This window comes from Halichoerus grypus, chromosome 14, assembly GCF_964656455.1.
Source record: "Halichoerus grypus chromosome 14, mHalGry1.hap1.1, whole genome shotgun sequence".
Taxonomy (NCBI): Eukaryota; Metazoa; Chordata; class Mammalia; order Carnivora; family Phocidae; genus Halichoerus; species Halichoerus grypus.
The window spans coordinates 56,874,924-56,887,739 of NC_135725.1; the positions used below are offsets into that span (position 1 = coordinate 56,874,924).

The 12,816-nt window shown below is 39.5% G+C and overlaps 1 protein-coding gene across 1 annotated transcript; it reads left to right on the plus strand.

Annotated features, from left to right (window-relative positions):
• Window positions 1-102: 102 nt before the first annotated feature.
• Window positions 103-10,189, plus strand: DNAJA1 (DnaJ heat shock protein family (Hsp40) member A1). Its single transcript, XM_036065050.2, has 9 exons — window positions 103-259; window positions 1,364-1,505; window positions 1,650-1,827; window positions 3,642-3,746; window positions 4,663-4,890; window positions 6,576-6,690; window positions 7,685-7,800; window positions 8,102-8,202; window positions 8,990-10,189. The coding sequence occupies exons 2-9, from the start codon at window positions 1,374-1,376 to the stop codon at window positions 9,206-9,208; spliced, it is 1,194 nt and encodes a 397-aa protein (XP_035920943.1). The 5' UTR covers window positions 103-259; window positions 1,364-1,373; the 3' UTR covers window positions 9,209-10,189.
• Window positions 10,190-12,816: the final 2,627 nt, after the last annotated feature.

Consider the following 12,816-nt stretch of genomic DNA (forward strand, 5'->3'; position numbering starts at 1 on the left):
GCCCTTCGGCAAAGCTCCTCCCAGCACGATTGCCCACGCGCCGTTGCCCAGGTAACCGCGGGGCGGTGGCAGCGGCGAAAGGGGCGGGACTTCCGTCGAGTGACGCGCCTGGACTCGGCTACAAAAGACGACGGCTGCGGCGCGCCGGGCGGAACTTTCCAGAACGCTCGGTGAGACGCGGAGGAGCGGCGGCTGCCCGAGCTGCGCCCAGCAACGCGCTCCTTCCCGCTCCCCCACACCGGCCTCGGCCCTCTCACCGGTGAGTTTCAGTCCTCGCGCTTCCCCTTGTCCCAAGGCCGGCGCCATTGTTGGCACGGGGAAGCCGGATGGAGCCGCGGTCGGAGGCGGTTGGCTTCGCGTGGGCGGGAGGGTTGTCGGTTCCTGTATCCACGATTCTCTTTTTGGGAGGGCTGGTGTGGCGCCGCGGCAACCTATCTCCGGCACGCGGTGAGTGGGCCCGAGACGTTTCCTGAAGCATTCTCCACTCTCTGTTTAGCCCGAGGTCCCCAAGGATTTGCCACCTTCGGGTTTCCACCCGCCCCCCTCCGTGCGCGCCCCCGCGTCCCCTCCGCCCCAGCTTGCTGGGGGTGGGCGACCATGCGCGCACGCGCGGAAGGAGCGAGGGGCGAGGGGCTGTGGGGGGGAGCGGGGCGGAGGCTGCGGCCGCTTCTCCGGTCTCCCTTCTCTTTGTTGAGGGCTGGCTGGGGTTCTCCCACCTCTTCGGTCAAGGTGGGAGGAGGAAAACCTTAAAGGTCTGCACCTAGTGCAGGGGGAAGCCTAACGACATGTAAACTACGCTGGCTTGTGGGAGCGAGAGGGGTTCGGTGGTCAAAGTGGAAGTGCTGTTAAGTTCCATGATTGAGAAACATCTTTGGCGGGGGAGGGGAGCTTGCCCTCTTGTGCTTTTAATCAGTTTCATAAACCAATCCGTTTCCCCCTCCCCCGTGCCCAAGTGCTTTTTTTTTTAGGGAGTGTATGGCTTATCAGATTTACCAAAGACAATGATAACGTAATAACTAATAGACTGAACCTATTGGTGCTCTTTTTGATCACTGCTGTCAGTACTGGAAAGAGAAACAGGAAGAATCCAGATAATAGTGGCGGTAGTATGGAGCTTTCCTGTGGGAGAGGGGGAACCAACTGCTGTAGAAGGCTTTTGAATTATTCCTGATAATTATTAGCTAATACTTAGTTCGTTAGAATTTATGGCTGAACTACCAAAGGAATTGTTACCTTCTCTGAAGTTTGGGGAAGGTGGGTTTTTTAAATCAGATTTGGGGAAGAACAGATTTCTTTGCCATACCTCTGATTTTGGCTAATTAAAATTTCCAGTTGAAAGTCCGTTAAAACTTTTTTATTTCAGGCTGTAGAAAATGGTGAAAGAAACCACTTACTATGATGTTTTGGGGGTCAAACCCAATGCCACCCAAGAGGAATTGAAAAAGGCCTACAGGAAACTGGCCTTGAAGTACCACCCTGATAAGAATCCAAATGAAGGAGAGAAGGCAAGTGATGTACTCGTACTCTTAAATGTAGCTGTGTGGTTCTTTGCCAGGTGTATAGTACTTATTACAACCTGACGATAAGTATGTGTAATACAGTGACTGCTTTGCAGCACTTTTAAGTGAAATTTCTTTTTTCTCAAACAGTTTAAACAGATTTCTCAAGCTTACGAAGTACTCTCTGATGCAAAGAAAAGGGAATTATATGACAAAGGAGGAGAACAGGCAATTAAAGAAGGTGGAGCTGGTGGTGGTTTTGGCTCCCCCATGGACATCTTTGATATGTTTTTTGGAGGAGGAGGAAGGATGCAGAGAGAAAGGAGAGGTAAGAGTAACCTAGTCCACATGGAGCAAATTAAAGTAGCCCTTGGTGAAAGCAAATTCTAGAGAAATTATCTATTTGAAATGCTTGTTTACACGTTGGTATAATGTTGCAAACCGACGTAAACTGCCACTTTGATTTATGATGTAGTTTTTTTAAGTGGGATTGATGTAGCCAGAAATAGCTAGGCCAATCAAGTTCTAACAAGTAAACGCTTGTAAAGGTCTCCGCTACATACGACTTCAGGAAGGTTATCAAGCATTAATTAAAGGAATAGAGTATAGGACAAAGCCCTTTTTAGAGCTCTTTTTTGATCCCTTCCTCCGCCTCCCCCACAGCCTTGGAGTTACATGGCCTTGTTCAGTTACAAGTGAGTTAAAGTTAAGAAATTAAAATTTTTTCAAGGTCATATATAGCAAGGCATCAGTAGAGTCAGTAATGGAACACAGGTTTATTAACTCCAAATAGGTTATGGTCTGTTTAATCTTGTTTCTGCTTTCTTATTAAAATTGTGCCCTTAACACTTAACAGAAATGTGGTTATGGGATTTATTTTAGAACGATTTACAATCATAGTTAATTGTTTAGGATGATTTCTCTCACAGAAAAACAAGCAGTTTTTATTTAGAAAAAAAAATTTAAGGAATTGACTGGCAAACTTTGACTTAGATTAATGAAAGATTTTTTTTGTTGTGATACTGGAGGATAATGTAACCACACTAAAGGAGTTTTTGTTTTTCTTCCCTGTTTTCTCAAATCTATAAAGCTAAAGTAAGAGGGGCAGTTTCTAGCATGCCAGAACCAACTGCATGGGACTGTATCTGATACAGAACCAAAGGTGGAGCTAGGAACAAAAGGGTATAGTTAATGGTGCTTCACACTTGTTTGGGAACTAAAAGTATTCATTAGACATGTGCATATAGGAGTGAGGGAGCTTTTTTCACTTAGGCATAAGGCAGTACTGTTTGGTGAGTAAACGTCACTGTGGAAGAATCACTAAACAGGAACTTACTAACCATTGGCAGGTGATTTCATTTCTGTAGCCTTTGTGTCCTTTTGCAGTCTCCACCTTCCACTTCACATTTTAAGATGAGATATGGCACTCCTTTGTAGCCTCTGGCCACATTTTACTTTAGATTAATTCAAAACAAAAATTCCTCTATATGTGGTAGCCTTACTAAGGTGCTAAATGGCCATACGTGATTAGCAGTTACTGTATTAGATACCACGGATATAAAATATTTGTCACTGCAGGAAGGTGTATTGGACAGCACTGTATGAAAAATACAGTTTTTAAGTACTGCTGTCCCCAAAAGTAAGTGTGCTACTCTTACATCACAAAGAAGTGGGAATTGATAGATTTATCCAGTCTCCATAGAAGACTATCTGCTTCCCTGGCCAGTCTTGCTTAGTTGGAACTTAGGGTGTTGAAGAATTTTTGGATGAAGTAATTGGCCGTATCATTATCATACTAAGTGAAAGATTCAAAGAATGTATTAGAAAAGAGATGCAGTTTGGATTAATTTGTGAAACCTGATGTTTAACATTGGTTTTCCCAAGTGATTTTGCAGTTGAGGTTTTTGATTGCCATAGTTTGTAAGATGGCCACAAATATGTCCTTAGGCAAATTACTTAACTGTTACCCAATTTTCCTCATCTGAAATTACATCTCAGTTTGAGGATCACAGGTGATAATGTGACCAACTTCCTTGTACGTAGTAGGTGTTCAACAGATGTATCCTACTGTTTTTAAAGTGCAATGAACACAAATATAAGAAGTAACATTTCAAATTTTTAATGAGCAGTGTTTTGTTTTAGGTAAAAATGTCGTGCATCAGCTCTCAGTAACCTTAGAAGATTTATATAATGGTGCAACACGAAAACTAGCTCTGCAAAAGAATGTGATTTGCGATAAATGTGAAGGTATGGTCTTTTAACACCTCTAAGTATAACTGAAAATGAAACAAACTTTTCTGGATATATAAAACTGACAGTACACTACCTAAATCTTGCAGACTGAAAGTATGAAGAAAATCTGAATCTACCACCTTGAGAAATACTAGCAAAATACCACCTTTTTTTTTTGTTGTGTATGGTTTTTTTGTTTTTGTTTTTTAAAGATTTTTTATTTACTTATTTGACAGAGAGCAAGAGAGGGAACACAAGCAGGGGGGAGTGGGAGAGGGAGAAGCAGGCTTCCCGTGGAGCAGGGAGCCCGATGTGGGGCTCGATCCCAGGACCCTGGGATCATGACCCGAGCTGAAGGCAGTTGCTTAACTGACTGAGCCACCCAGGCGCCCTTCGTTGTGTATTTTAAATACAATTGGGATCAATCGAATTTGGTGTCTTTTCCTCAACATTGTTCAGAGGTGAACAGTTTCTGTTCTAAAACTTTATCGTTCTAATGGTTTCAGAATCTGTAATATGGTTTTAATAGTGTCCTCTTTTTTTGGACACTTAGCTGTTTAGACAAATTCTTGGCTAAGAACCTCTGGTCTTTTTTGTAAGTTATTTGTTGGAAATGTTCTTTTCTAAAGAGCGTACGCTTTAAAATGTTCCCATCTCACAGATAAAGTGGTCGTAAGAATGGTGCTTTGGGAGCACGTTTCAAATAAAATTCTGAATTGGCACTTTTTGGGAAGACAGCCGTCAAAATGTCAGTAGATAACTGAAGCTGATGGTGGCTATGTTTTATCAATTATAAGAAGGCTGAATTGTAGACTTCTAGGGCAGAATTCCATCAGATCTTGGAAATTAAATGTAGTATGTAAGAATTCATTTAAAATATTTGTTGTTGTATCTAATACTAAATTCAGACATTTCTTTTTAAAACATTCAGGCAGAGGTGGTAAGAAAGGAGCAGTCGAATGTTGTCCCAATTGCCGAGGTACTGGAATGCAAATAAGAATACATCAGATAGGACCTGGAATGGTTCAGCAAATTCAGTCTGTGTGCATGGAGTGCCAGGGCCATGGGGAACGGATCAGTCCCAAAGATAGATGTAAAAGCTGCAATGGGAGGAAGATAGTTCGAGAGAAGAAGATTCTAGAAGTTCATATTGACAAAGGTGAGTTCTGAGCCATTTTCTTAATTTGAATTCTTGAGTGCTGTGGCAAGTTTATTAATACTACATTTTGTAATTGTTAAAAACTATCCTTAATAGGTTTTATGTATGATGTTATCACCCAGGGATAACTCTTAGCTATGTAGTAAATGCTTTTTCATGCCAAGCTTTTGTATGTTTTTAGGGAATACTTAAAGGATCTCCTCACTTAATATAACACTGACATCAGCAAATGATGTTCCACACTTAATTTTCTTCTATTAAATCAGTTCTTCCACCTTTTTTATTGCAATTAACACATTGTTAATTTTCTTGGGAACTGCTAGATTAGGGGATATACCTACCTTTTTTTAAGCTTTTATTTTTAAATGATCTCTACACCCAACATTGGGCTTGCAGTTAGAACTCTGAGATGGAGAGTCACAAGCTCCCTGACTGAGCCAGTCAGGCACCCTGGAATATGTTTGCTTTTAGGTGAAGAATTCAGGGGGGGTCTCAAAGATTTCCTTAATTTTTTAAACTAATGAGCATGTTTCATTAATCAATACGTAAGAACTTAGATTATGAATACATGGTAATGTTCTTCAGACTTCACTAACTTAAAATGAAACTAGTATTGTGCACTGCATATTGGTGGAACTATTGATAGTATGAACATTATATATTATTACATACATTTACATTAACTTAAGCTCCTGCAATAGTATTCTTCCATGTGAACCATGGTATTGACTCTCCCTTCATTTTTTCCTGCTTAATTGGTTCATGTTTAGTATGTCGGTAGGACATCCCCTTTTGCTACCAACAATATGTGTTTTGGAGGGCATTAGTGGCAAGTGAAACCATTTTTGCTGTATCTACCTACAGTCTTTATAGTAGTGGAACAACCAGTAAAACCTAGTTGTTTAATTGCTTCACCACTGTAACAAGACAGTTACTTGGCTTCACAAATGATTAAAGGCTGTTTAGTTTTGTCAGTGTATAATACTGATACTGTGGTTTAAGTTCTTAGTATTTTAGAGGTACATATTGAAATATTATGTCGGGATTTTGCTTCAGAATATGGGGGGGCATGGGTGGAGGTATAACACATGAAATAGTAGTCATGAGTTGATAGCAGCTGGATCTAGTTTGAATATATAGGGATTCATTGTAGTATTGGCTACATATGTAAATTTAATAGTTTCCATAACGAGTAAAACAAAGTTCTTGTGTGGGTCACCTCGGTGATCATTGGTTCAGGAGATAAGGATATAAGTAATGAAATTGAAATAATTAACGTTTACGGTTAATAATGTTTGCCAGTCAGCTGACTCAGTGGCAGTGTGGGCCTTTTATTTAATAGTCAAAACAGCCCTGATGTGGTAGGTCTCTGGGAAAGTTGGTATTTTTTTGGAAGGTTATGCAACTTGCTTTCCCAGGGTAACCCAGCGAGTAGTAAATAAGAGCTCTAAAATGTGGAACATCATCTGTTTGCCTCTATAGAGTTTGTTCTCTACTATGATCACTTTCTTCAGTAAGAAATCGGACTGATTTAATCATGTGGGCATTCTTAGCCATTTTGGTAGATTTAGCATCCACAAAGACACGACTTTTTTTTCCACACAAACGTGCATCAGTGTTTTTAAACAGACTGATTCTGGCACTAGTTGGATGTTAAACAAGAGTATAAAATCTTTTGTTTTTAGGCATGAAGGATGGCCAGAAGATAACATTCCATGGTGAAGGAGACCAAGAACCAGGACTGGAACCAGGAGATATTATCATTGTTTTAGATCAGAAGGACCACGCTGTTTTTACTCGGTAAGAACTTTTATGAACTACTCAAACTGACCTCTTGCATATTTTTTTTCTAATGAGCTTTTCATTACTTTAAAGACATTTCTTGGAAATACCGTAGAAAAGTATAGTAGGAGAGAGTTGGGTTATATATGATGTCTTTTCTAAAAGGTAGTTAACCACTGTTTTAATAAGCAAAAAACGGAAAGGATCAGATTTGGGGTTTTTTTCTAAACTTAGTTGTTACCCAACCTGGAATTTGAAGGATGTGCTTTTATTACAGGTGTTTTGTATGAATATAAATGGATGGGTTAGGCGATACATCCCTAAACAGTCTTTGTATAGCAGTTAATTTGAAATAACCTAAAACTTTGCCTTTCAATCATGAGTTTGTGATATGTTGGGTTGTTTTTAACTGTAAACAAATGTGTAGAACTCTGTTGAAAACTAAGTATATAAATTTATATATTGCTGTGAAATACTGTTTATGAAGAGCTGAGCGTGAAGCACAAGAATGATTTAGCAATTTGTTAAATATCTATCCCTTGCTAATTTAAAGCATTGGATGAGAGTAGGGTTCCAATAAATCTGTTGGGAATGACCTCTGAAGGAACTGGTTTTGACTTAACGAAAAAAACATTCCCACAAATGTCTCAATGGAAAATGCTGTCATTTGAGGTGAATCTTGTTACAAAGAGTTTGGAGTACTCGGTAAGATATTTTACTAATACAGATTGGAAAAGAAAGTCTAAGCACAAGTAGGGAGTGGGATGAAGAAACAGTTTGGGGATGGTAAGTAGTTGAGGCTGCCTAGAATGTGTGGATGGATTCTAAAGTCTTGTCCAGGAAACAGTTGGCAGGGTCCATGTATATTGGCTGTTTGGAGAACGGGGAAAGAAAGGACATCTTCGTGAAAGATACCTTACACTCTTGCTGTTAACACAATTGCCTGCCATGGTACTTCTAATAATTGGTGATTTGAAAGATGTAAGCATATGTCATATTGACATTGATACAGGCGAGGAGAAGACCTTTTCATGTGTATGGACATACAGCTGGTTGAAGCACTGTGCGGCTTTCAAAAGCCAATATCTACTCTTGACAACCGAACCATCGTCATCACCTCTCACCCAGGTATGATATTTGGATGGGCTTGTCTTTCTGTTCTAGTATTGTCATGATCTGCTGTCAGCTGGTACAGGCACTGAGAAAACTGGTATTTTACTTGGTCAGTTACATATCTTTCTTGGGAGCTGAGCTGAAATTGTGTAGGGTATTGGGTCTTTTTGGAAGCCTCTAAAAAGGTAATGGGATTGCCTCACATAAATTCAGTGAGCTAGAGGAATCTAATTCCTCTAACAGAGGAATCTCTGTTGTTTATTTTCCCCGCCTCATAAAAATGTGACTAAGGAAAACTCGGCTTCCGTGTTTTTAGGTCAAATTGTCAAGCATGGAGACATCAAGTGTGTGCTAAATGAAGGCATGCCAATTTATCGTAGACCATATGAGAAGGGTCGCCTAATCATCGAATTTAAGGTAAGCTATAAAGTACTCTAGGAATACTGGAGAATGATTAGCTTATTTAAACTAACGACAGAATTACATTTCCGAATGGTAAGGTTCATCAGATTGGTATTCTCTCTTGTCCCAGGAAGAAATAAATTAAGCTAATACAAGGCTATAATTGGGATCTTAAAAGTTCAGCAGAAGCACTCAAAAAGTGCCACTACTGTGGCTTTTTGGCAAAATACTACAAAGCTTGGTTTGCTAATAGGATGGTTTATAAAGCAACCCTCAATCATTTTTTTCAATCTTAAATTGTCTGGCTCTTGACCCATAAATACAGCTTTTATTAAAAACATTTTGGGAAGATGCCAAGGGAAGTGTGCATTTTTGATAACAAATTCTGGTGACCATGTAGTTCAAAATACTATTTTTTTTTTTCTTTAACAAAGTTTTATAGAAATGGGAGAATTTTGTTTTAAAAAACTTGGGCAAAGAAAGGACTGCCTTTTTGAGGACAAACAGCTTTTAAAAAAATAACTGTTAAAAGGAATTAGTGTTTCAGGATGGGTTCTCATGTGCTGAATAGAACGGTGATCATCACAGTGCAGTTTTACTAGGGTAATTTTTTTAATTGTCTTAAATTCTAGTTCAGGGTACTAGGTAGATACATGCTGTGCCTTTTAGAACACATGTTCTAATTTGGGATTGGCACATTGACCACATGTTTTTATGGGGAGAAAATGGATCAGTGGTAATATATCTAAGGAGCTAATGAAGTATATCAAACTGAACTTACAGTAGAGATTTCTTTTTATAGGTAAACTTTCCTGAGAATGGCTTTCTCTCTCCTGATAAACTCTCTTTGCTGGAAAAACTCCTACCTGAGAGGAAGGAAGTAGAAGAGACTGATGAAATGGACCAGGTAGAACTGGTGGACTTTGATCCAAATCAGGAAAGACGGCGCCATTACAATGGGGAAGCCTATGAGGATGATGAACATCATCCCAGGGGTGGTGTTCAGTGTCAGACCTCTTAATGGGGCCAGTGAATAACACTGCTGGCATTTTATATGCAGTAGTGAATGAGTGAAGGACTATAATCATAGCTCACTACTTGCTATTGTTTTTGTTTTAATATTCAACTATAGTAGTGTTTTAAAAGTTAAATGAAGAATAAACTCAAATATAAAAGCTCTGACTTTGCCCTGTATGTATGATGACTTCAGTGTGCAAGATAAAGTTTAATACTTGTAAAAACTACTTTAAAAAAAAAATCTCCCCTAGCATTTGTTAGGCCATACCTTGTAATCAGTTTCAGCTCTATGTATATGAAACAGCTCAGACTGAAATGCTAGGTGTATGTATTGACTTCGGTGTATGACCCTTAATTTGTTAAGCTATGAAGTTAAAACTTGTATTTAATTGGCAGTCAGACAAAGAATTTGTAGAGAAGTGTTGGTCTATAGTTAAGTGGGATTCATTGTGATGCCTCTGCATTTATTGCCTCAACTGTTACTTGAAGATGGCATGCTATGTAATTTGGCCTGTGGTATCATTGATAGAAAGGATACCTCTAAAGAAGAGGTTTATCATATGCTGCTGCTTGAGGGCTTGCACTTGTAGAACTGCATTCCCTTCTGCTGTGCCATCTTTTTTTTTTTTTAAATATATATATATATATATCCTGGTTACACTTTCTTTCCTTCTCTTTGGACCATGATAAGCTTCAGACTAGTGACTTCGGGAGCAGGGTAACTTAGAGTGAAGAGACATTTACGTGGAGACGTTAATTTGCATGTATGCGATAGGAAGGTGTTTTTTAGGTATGTTACAGGCTTACTTTAAACCATTTAACTTATGCTCCGAAGTAACTGTAATTTAATGTTGGTAGTATAGCAAATTATGATGAATAGCTTTAATTGTATGTTTAAAAGTCATGTTCACAAGCTTAAATCTGGGTATCAGAATTAAGCAAATGAAATGTATGAATGTCTCCTTAATATACTGATTACAAAGCATTTCCAATGTGTCACTACAGGCTTTTTTTTCCCCTAGATTAAAAGCATTGGCTTTTCACTAAGTAAGATAGGTGATTTCTCATTTAACTAGTTAAATGGGTAATAGAAAATGCTATTTAACTACAGTTAAATGTTAAACAAGAGCGGGGAGTGAATGAGGGTGAGGGGTGAGTAATGAGCCAAAAGGGGTTTTAAAAACTTGGCAAACACTGGAGAATGTGAGAGGTTTTCCTATTTTCTGGTTCTGCATCTCCTGTAATCAGGAAGCTTAAACATTTCCAACCCAGAAGTGATCCATGTCGGAAGTTCCCCTCATAGAGCACACTTGAGTTAAAAGGAGAAACCAAAACCTAGTCTGTAAGAGTAGTTCCCACACCTTCAGTGGTTTTTGTCAGTAATCCTAATTGACAACCTTTATTCTTAGATTGTCTTTTTTTAGTCTCTACCATACAGCTACCCTCATGTTTAGATATGATGGCCAGGTGCTCAGGAAAGCATAACAAAGTATTCAGAAACAAAAGTATTCAAAATAATGGCTGTGAAAAATCTTAAATTTCTGCAGAAATTTATATTAAATGTATATTGCAATACATTTAACATCTTTTAAAAGATAACATAAGGCTTTCCACCTCAGTCATGAGGGGAGTATAAATCGAAACCACAGTGAGCTACCACTTCATACTTACTAATCCAAAATGAAAACAGGTGAGAATGGAGAGATTGGAACTCTGTACCTTAATTGGTGAGAGTGTACAATGGTGTGTCTGTTATGGAAAAGTTGGGCAGTTCCTCAAAAAGCCAAACAAGGACTATAGGACTAGTGTAGTTCCCTCCTTGGCTAAGTAAGATACTTGCTGCCAGTGTTCATTACAGCATTCACAGTAGCCAAAGGGGGAACAAAGTCATGTCCAACTAATGGACAAAGCAGATGTGATGGTGCGTGTAAAGGTGACAGACACAGAAGGACAAATTATCGTGTGCATACAAATGTATGTATGTACTTAAAATTAGGCACATTCATAGAGATCAATTACCAGGGGCTAGAGGGGAGGAGGGGAATGGAGAGTTAGGGCTTAATCATTTGTGGTGATGAGAAAGTTTCAGATACACAGTGATGGTTGCACAAGGTTGTGAATGTTATTTAATGCTACTGGATTATACAGTTAAAAAGTACATTTTATGTTATATAACAAAAATCTGAAAAAAAAAAATCACTAAAAGGAAATAGGTAATCTGGAGAGGCAGAAACAGTTTGTAGTCTAAAAACTGCTTCTCAGAACTTTGACACAGTCTGACCCAGGAACACATGTGCATCAACACAAGTGCAGTGCCTGGCCCCAGCACTAATGCTTTCTCTGATGCTTCCCCCATCCATTCATACTTAGAACAAGAAAGTCCTACGAGGATGCCCCTGGCACATGGTGGCAGATCTTCCTGTACGTGACATTAGCATCAGATCTTTTCTGCATGTGGTACTGGTTCTCAATCTTGGCTACATTTAGAGTCACCTGGGAAGCTTTAAAACATCTGAGTCCCCCCACCCCACCCCCAGGGATTTTGATGTAATGGAGCTGGGTGTAGCTTAAGCATCAGGATGGTTATGAACAGCCAGTGTTCAACACTGCCACCATGGGGGGCATAGTGAGGTTAACTACCTAGGATAGTAATGGCACTGCTAAGAGAATTGCTGGGGAAGGGCAAATAACGGCAGCCGTTGATAGCTGAGACCAAGGGAGCTCCCCAGCTTAGATGGATACAATTTCTTTTTTGAAATAATGTGGGGAAATGTGTATAGGATCTAAAAATACAGTGAAATGAAACTGCTGGCAAGCTACAGCACTATAAAAATGTCCTTTTAAGAGTTACTGAAGTCCTGGACCTTCATCACTTAATTTATGGTTATCTCCTCCACAATCTGTGAGACAGAACAAGAATCAAAACACCTACTCTGTTCTGTAGGTGGAGAAACTGCCCTCCAGTCTGCTGGTTCTCGAGTTTGAGCAAAGTTGCTGAGCCCCACTGCCACAGTTGCCAATTCCATAGGTCAGGGACAGAAGCTTAGTCTTTCGGGGCACTTCGAACCACTGCTCTGGCAAAAGTGAAACAGAACAGCAAAAACTGGAGTCCCAATTCTTGTAATTCATGCTCTCTTACACTCCTCTTACTGCCTGTGGCCAGTTTAGGTAAATAAGTTGTTAATGGAATATGGACAGATAATCCAAGCATTCTTTGCCTTTTCCCAAACCTGAAGAGAAGCTGAGAGCAGCTGGATTCAAAGAATAAAATTGAGCTTTGGAATTATACCGAGTTTTCAGTGTGTGCCCCATGAGCAAGGTTATGGGAACCTCTGGAAATGTTTCTTCATATGATGGGAACCATAATAGGCTGTACCTCATAAAGTAGTTCTGAGAATTAAATGAGGTTGCTTACATAGGAAGGAAGGGCTCAGTAAATGCTCTTAGTTCTAGTATAAGTTGAAAAATAACTGAAGACTGAATAGTACCTTGAGTTTTAAAAAGAAAAAAAGGCTGCCTTGAAATACCGTCAGATCTTCAGTGATTCCAGTCACTAATGCAACAATTGAATGGGGTTAGGACAAATGTCCTTACCCTTACAGAGTTCATTTT

Excerpts from the sequence above, each read along its gene's own strand:
- DNAJA1 (XM_036065050.2), top strand. The coding sequence starts at position 1,374 with ATGGTGAAAGAAACCACTTACTATGATGTTTTGGGGGTCAAACCCAAT. Across the intron at positions 1,828-3,641 it reads GATGCAGAGAGAAAGGAGAG|GTAAAAATGTCGTGCATCAG; the intron begins GTAAGAGTAACC and ends GTTTTGTTTTAG. Across the intron at positions 7,801-8,101 it reads CGTCATCACCTCTCACCCAG|GTCAAATTGTCAAGCATGGA; the intron begins GTATGATATTTG and ends CCGTGTTTTTAG.